We start from the raw sequence: 7,063 nt of genomic DNA, 5'->3' as shown, positions 1-7,063 counted from the left end.
TGGGGGTGGAAGGTGTTTCAGAACAATGTGAGCAAAAGAGCAAGTGAAGGCAGACTTTTGGGAATGCAGCTCTCCTAACAGTGGGAAGGGTCATTTGGGGATGGGATTTGACAAGTCTACTGCAATCATCTAGATATGAAGAAGTAACAAGTCTTGCGGCTGGATCTGAGGAGCAAAGCACAAGGAGAAGTCAAACGTGAGTGAGTTTGCAGGGCGGAGTGCCTGAGGAAGCGATGGTATCTCCGACAAAATGGACATCAGGACATCTCCAGGACTGGAGAAGACAGTGGGCTTGGACTGACATTGAGGTGGTGGCTGGACACCCAGGGGGCGGGACAGAGCAGGTGATAGGAGCAGCAAGATGAAAGGACACAGACTACCCAGGCATGAAAGTCAGCTGTGAGAAAGTAAAACATCAGAGCGGACAACGTGAATAGGGTAAATAGGAAGGCAAGTGGAGAGAAAACGGAGAGGAGTGAGGGGACACAGAGAGGGAACAAGGGCGGGAAGGGAGCCAGAGCAGACACAGCTGGGGAAGGAGGCTGAGAAGCCTGGCATCAGGTACCCAGGAAAAGAAGGAGGGACTGCCTCCAGAAGTGGTCAGCAGGGCCCAGAGTTCAAGAAAAATAAGAATTGACAGAGGCCATTGGGTTTGATTCATTTAAAAATGCATATGGAGCATCTATTATGCCAAATGTCAGATGGGGTTAGGAGTTAGCCCCCTTGGAGGGGACATCTGCTGAGTGCCTGTGATGGTCCCAGGCCTTGAGCACAGTCCCGTGTGTGGACCCTGGAGACTGATGCTGAGTTCTTTCTCCCAGGAGCCTGTGTTTAGAAAAGTTTCAATCTACACGGGGAAAGAATGAGAGAGGGAGGGCTGAGGGAAGAGAGGAGATGGAGGAAGAGGGAGTTGATGGGAAAATGTGTGCGGTTGAGAGCAGACCACTCATTTTAAAATTCTGGCATTTAAAGGAAAGCGAGAGCTAGGAAGACAACTTGAGGGGACAGAAGTCTTACAACACTGCCCCCACCCCTACCATCAAATAGGGAACACTTGGATGCTACCAGGCAAGAGGAAAGGCCTTGGTGTAGAGGAAGGGCAGAACTTGTTTGGCGGAGGTGGGATTATTGTTGAAGTAAATAGAAAACTTAGTCCCCATTTCCGAAGAGCCTGGAGAAACCTATTTAACAAACAGAGCAAAGCGGTAAAATGGTGACAAAGCGTCCGGTGAGTGGTTCTGACAGTGGGGATTGGAAAATGTGAGAGTCAGAGAAGGGACCGAGTGGGAGAGGTGATATCAGCAAAGGAAGGTTTCCTGGAGGAGGTGGCCGGTCACCTAAGTCTTGAAGGACCGGCGGAGAGGAGAGGTCCAGGCATTCCCAACGCGGAGCGGACTGGGCGCAACTTTCCTCCGCCGAAAGGCTCCAGTGCCCTTTTTTCTCCCCGCGCCACCCTTCGCCAGCAAGCCCGGCTCGGGTTCCCAGCACTGACGTCAGCGGGCGATGACCTCAGCGCAGAGGAGGCGGCGGGGGCGGGGGCGGGGGCGGGGGCGGGGGCGGGGCCGGGGACTAGCAGCCAGGCCTGGCCCGGCCCGGAGCGCGCGGGGCGGGGCGGGCATCCGGCCCCGCCCCCATCCGCCGGCGGTAGCCAATGGGTGCCGCCGCGGGCTCCCCCGCCTCTCTGAACAGTATGAAAGGCGCGTCCCGGGTGAAGTCAGGGCAGAGCCCGAGCAGCGGCCCAGCGAGCAGAGAAACTCCGGTAGGCGGCACGTCCCATCGGCGACCTCTCAGTGCTCCCTGCCGCTGCTACCTCCGTACGAGCCGCGCACGACATGAGTCAGGCCCGCTGGACCGGGAAGAGAACAGACATGCTCCCGGAGATCGCCGCCGCCGTGGGCTTCCTCTCCAGCCTCCTGAGGACCCGGGGCTGCGTGAGCGAACAGAGACTAAAGGTTTTTAGCGGGGCTCTCCAGGAGGCACTAACAGGTGAGCCCCCGCCGAGGATCCTGGCGTCCATTGAGCCCCGTCACTGGGGTTCGGCCCCGCCTTCCTGCCTGGTCCGTCTTTCCTCTCCTCTTAGGGCAGGGCTCCCTTCGCGAGCAGCACCGGGACTCGGTTTCCCTCTAGCCCTCTGGGCGGCCCGCATCGCCGCGTTCACCTGGGTCGTGTCTCTTCCTGCGCGGCCCTGCGCTCGGGTCTCGGTGGATGATGGCTCTGGTGGGGCGCGTTCCTCCACACCGACCCTTGTCCTGGAGTTCGAGCCGAGGCACCCGCTTCCATCCCGGGAGAGGAGGCACCTGCGGGCCTGAGTGCGAGCTCATTCCCCTTACTGAGACCTTCCAGGGGCGTTGGGAGCGAGCCAGCCAAGCCAGCCACGGGCTAGTTATGGGGGAAGAAGGCACAATTGAGCCTTCTCAATAACTTGGATCCTTATCGTGATTCTTTCGGCCGCTCGGGGCTGCGCTGTTCCCCGGACGGGTTGATGACTAGTTCCAAGTTGGAATCCCGGCCCCCTTTGTATGCTTTGGCTCCCCTTAGCCATCTGCCACCCATTTTGGCACTGAGAAAGCCTTGTAGGTAGTAACTGCGCTCTGCGGGCGTGTGTGCTGGGGCGGGGGTGGCCTGACACCGGAGGTTGACAAGAGATAAGCAGCGGCTGCCTGGGGAGAGACCTATCTCCCAGCTGTTTCTAGCAGGTTGGCCGCCAGTCCCCAGCAGCGATAGCCATCTTCAAACGTGCCCACACAGATCCTACCTTCCAAGGAGCAACATACATTTCATCAAAAACGACCGGGTTTTCACTCCTCACCACTGCAGAAGGTCCCTGGCTTTTGTAGGAGGCAGAGGGAGCCTCTGGGGCCCAGGGTGAGAGACACAGTGACTTGCTGTGGGTCTGACAGTGAGGGCCGCCTTGCTGGGCTTGCAGCTTCAGCTCATAGGTCTCCAGAGGCCCTGCCTGGACATGTCCTTCCCAGGCTCACCCCTCCTTCTTAAACAGAGAGTGTGCCAAAAGCAATACACTAGCTACTTGGGATTGCCCCGGAGCTGTGGGACTCCTTCCCCATACACCCTCACATCCTTGTCCTAGAAGGAGTGAGGGCGGAAATCCCGTAACGTTCTCTGTTTCAGTGGCCGGAGGATTTCAGGAAGGTCCTGGAACTCCTGAGAAACCACATTGCTCACTTACAATCTCTGGGTTCCTTCCTCTACTCCTGTCTCTTCATCCCCATCTCCCCTTGCTGTAGCCTTCACAGCCCGGCTGCTCTAACCAGGGCATCTCCATCTTGTTCCGTCCCCACAGAGCACTACAAACACCACTGGTTTCCTGAAAAGCCGTCCAAGGGCTCCGGCTACCGTTGCATCCGCATCAACCACAAGATGGACCCCATCATCAGCAAGGTGGCCAGCCAGATCGGACTCAGCCAGCCCCAGCTGCACCAGCTGCTGCCCAGCGAGCTGACCCTGTGGGTGGACCCCTACGAGGTGTCCTACCGCATCGGGGAGGATGGCTCCATCTGTGTCCTGTACGAGGAGGCCCCGGTGGCTACCTCCTACGGACTCCTCACCTGCAAGAACCAAATGATGCTGGGCCGGAGCAGCCCCTCGAAGAACTACGTGATGGCGGTCTCCAGTTAGGGTCCCCCGCCGCCCCCACCAGGCACGCTACTGTACTCATTCTGCCGTGACAACAGGCCACCGCATACCTCAACCTGGGGAACTATTTTAAATGAAGAGCTATTTATATATATATAAATATATATTTTTTTTTAAGAAAAGGGGAGAAAAAAAAAACCAAAAGATTTTTTTGAAGAAAATTCCTTCAAGGGAGTTGCTCGGAAGTGGCCTCCCCAGGTGCCTTTGGAGAGAACTGTTGTGTGCGCTTGAGTCTGGGACCCAGTGCCTGCCTACGGGAGGGGGCAAGTCGTGAGGGGGCCGGCCTGGCAGGGGTGAGGTGGGAGAAGCTTGGCTGGCCCCCCAGGAAGATGTGAGAAGGGAGCAAGCAAGGTTAGCAACTGTGAATGAGAGTGGCCAAGATTTGGCGTGCGGCAGGGAGAAGAGAGGCTGAGTTCAGACCTCTCGCTCGCCAGAGCAGAATACCTGCCTGCATCCCTGGGCCCTCTCCTCCTCAGGGGCATTCAAGCCTGGACTTCAATTATGCTATGTTGCCTAATCTTCTCTTCTATTTTTCTGGGGAGATCCAGGGCAGAAAGTGAAAAGTCCTCTCCCAGTTTCTTCTATCGTAAGCAGCTTTTCTCGAAATCATGACTTTGTTTCTGATTCTACTCTCAGGGGCCTGTAGATGTTGCTTCCCAGGCAGGAAACAAAAAGCTTTTTGTTTTGTGGGGGTCGTGGGGGCTAAGGCAGGAGTTAGAGGTTATTGGGGTTGGGACAGAAGGGTACCCTGCACAAAACCTTGGCTCTGCTCTGTGTGGGAGTATGTGTGGTGAATAACTTGGGGATGGTTTGCAATGGAATTTTGGGACCCAAAGAGTATCCACTTGGGGATATTTGTTTTTGGCCAAACCCTTCTTTTTGGAACCACACGGAACTCCTGATGCTGCCGCCATTACCCCTTCGAGAGTTGACTCAAAAGCTACGGGGAACTCCAGGTTCTTTATTACTGCCTTCTTTTGCAAAGCACAACACTCCTCTCCGACTCTCCCGCTCTTGTCCCCTTCTGGTTGGGTCATGGAGCCGCCCAACTTTCCAGAACAAGAGCTCTCACTCACTGTGCAATATGGCCTCCTGGGTCCCAGGAGAGTCTGAAGGAGAACTGGTTCTCGGAACCTCCTGGTGCCCTGGAGGACTTAGGGAACTCTCCCTCCTCCCTCCATGCTCGGGACTCTGGCTGGCTGGTCAGCCTTGCAGGTGTTCTTGGCTGAATGGGAGAATGCCCCAAGTCCTGCAACTACTTGGTATTCTTGTAGGGCTGACACTAAAAGCCACAATCCTGGGCATTGCTTTTTTTTTTTTTTTTTTTAATGGTTCCCCCTCCCCCCCCTCCACCCTTCTGTGGTGCTCAGAGCACCCGTGGGGAAGTTGCTGTCTCAGTACAATCCAAGTTTGTCTCTAGACTTGTGCAATATTTACTGTTCTGGGTTGCAGCCCATGGAAGTCCATACCGGGAAGAAACCCTTCCTTCGGTTCTTCAGTGACATTCGCGAGGAGTCCCTCAGAAGGCCTTGAGTTTTCCAACCCCGAATCACTTTAGAAGGGTGTAGCTAGAGCATCTGGTCGACCTGGCTCCCCTCCTACAACAGCCTACCTGGCTGTTGCCCCTTAGTGAGGAACTTTTCTCCCTAACCATCCCCTACCCCAGGGGTCCCTGCTTCATGGCCAGTCCCCTTCCCTGGATTCCTGAACTAGTCAGTTCTGACACAAAGGTGCTATTTACCAAACACTCTCTCCCCCCACCCCCATTCCTGCCAGTTCTGCCCCTTTTTCAACTCTAGACTCCAAGCTGCCTTCCCAGACCCTGCTTCCAGCCTTTCTTGCTTTAAAGGTAACTTCAGGCCCGCAGACCCAAGAGCTCCTTTTCTGGCCTGTGGGTGGAAATGAAGCTGTGAATCCCCACAGACTGTGGTGTTGCCTCTTGTCTGCAAACAGGCCCCTGCCTTTTTAGAAGCAGCTTCACGGTCTCGTGCTTCATCTTCTCTTGTAGGGTTTTTTTTTTTTTTTTTTTTTTGATGTTCACTTTAAAAACAGCAAAACACCCAGAGCTGGACTGTTGAGCAGGCCTGTCTCTCCTGTGAAGTAAAAATAATAGTCGTACATTTGTAAGCTATATTCTGACAGAAAAGACAGAGGTTACTAATTGTATAATAGTGTTTTTATATGAAAGAATGTACAGCTTTATGGACAAATGTACGCTTTTTTGTTGTTGTTACTTTAATAAAAATGTAGCAGTTGAAGCCGTGTGGTTTAGAGAAGGTCACATTCCCATATCACTGAGTCTTTCCCTTGGATCCAAATCCTTTCTTGGCATCTCAGTGTTTCCCTTCAGCCATGCCCCGAAGGCCTATAGCATGTGGCTTGTATAAAAGAAAAATCTAGTTGTGTGACTCCCTCCTCCGTCCTTTAATGCATGTCCTCACTTCCCTGTGACCATGCTGGACGGGCCGGGGTTCTAGACTGAGCACTCTGCAGTCTGGCCAGGTCTCCCGCATCTCTTCTTGCTGGGCCTCGGCTGTGCTCACACATTTGCTCATTCAGTACGTGTGACCTGTCCATCCACATGAGGCACAGAAAATATTACACGTGATTGGGACTCATAACCCGAGTCTCCGACTGAGATGGTGAGCCGGGGACCCCGAACCCCGTCCCAGGCTGGGGCAGAATTGTCAGAAAGTTCCAGGTCCAGGCCCTCTTGTCGGTCTCTGGGACGGCCATTTGGTACCTCAGTTCCTATTAGACAAGATCAGCCGGGCCGCAGGATCTGGGCCCTGCAGACCAAGGCTATACCAGTCGCTAAAGAGCAGCTACTCCCAACAGCAAAGGTTTGTTACCAATTTATTACTCCCCCTGGTCATATGGATCAGATATATGCAAGGAAATAAGAGCAGCCTTCATCATCCCAGACTCCTGTGTTCTGTCCGTGAGGCTTGACAAAGGCTTCAGCACCCCCCACCCCACTTAGGAGCTCAGCATTTCCCACGGAGGTCACAAGGACATCATGGACAGCCAGCAGTGGGCTGCATTTAAATTAAATTTTAAACACATTGATTTATGAACAGAACCACCCTCCCCATCAACACACGCTTCCTTTCGCACCTCCATGATCTTTATCAACGAACTTGTGGTTGACTGCGGTGTCCTAGATGGCCGGGGGACCAGAGAGGCTGTGTATGGTACAGTGGGAGGGTAGAGGAGGCAGGAGATGGGGCTGGGGGAAGCCGGCTCATCTGTCTCACAGATAGACTTGATTATAGGGACCCACCTGTGTCAAGAGGTTATTTGAAGGAATGGTCGCATTTTCGCCTATAGCTTCGAACACAAATGTCCTAGGCGCTCGCTTGTAAGGACCCACCTTGAGGGATGTAAGGTAGGGGTTAGGGATGCATTT

At 54.3% G+C, this 7,063-nt stretch overlaps 1 protein-coding gene across 1 annotated transcript; it reads left to right on the top strand.

Annotated features, from left to right (window-relative positions):
* Nucleotides 1-1,698: 1,698 nt before the first annotated feature.
* BTG2 (BTG anti-proliferation factor 2) lies at nucleotides 1,699-5,912 on the top strand. The gene is made up of 2 exons (XM_045983547.1): nucleotides 1,699-1,986; nucleotides 3,302-5,912. Exons 1-2 carry the CDS (start codon nucleotides 1,833-1,835, stop codon nucleotides 3,634-3,636), a joined length of 489 nt encoding a protein of 162 aa, XP_045839503.1. The 5' UTR covers nucleotides 1,699-1,832; the 3' UTR covers nucleotides 3,637-5,912.
* Nucleotides 5,913-7,063: the final 1,151 nt, after the last annotated feature.

This window comes from Meles meles, chromosome 17, assembly GCF_922984935.1.
Source record: "Meles meles chromosome 17, mMelMel3.1 paternal haplotype, whole genome shotgun sequence".
Classification (NCBI taxonomy): domain Eukaryota; kingdom Metazoa; phylum Chordata; class Mammalia; order Carnivora; family Mustelidae; genus Meles; species Meles meles.
This window is presented reverse-complemented; position numbering and strand designations above follow the sequence as displayed.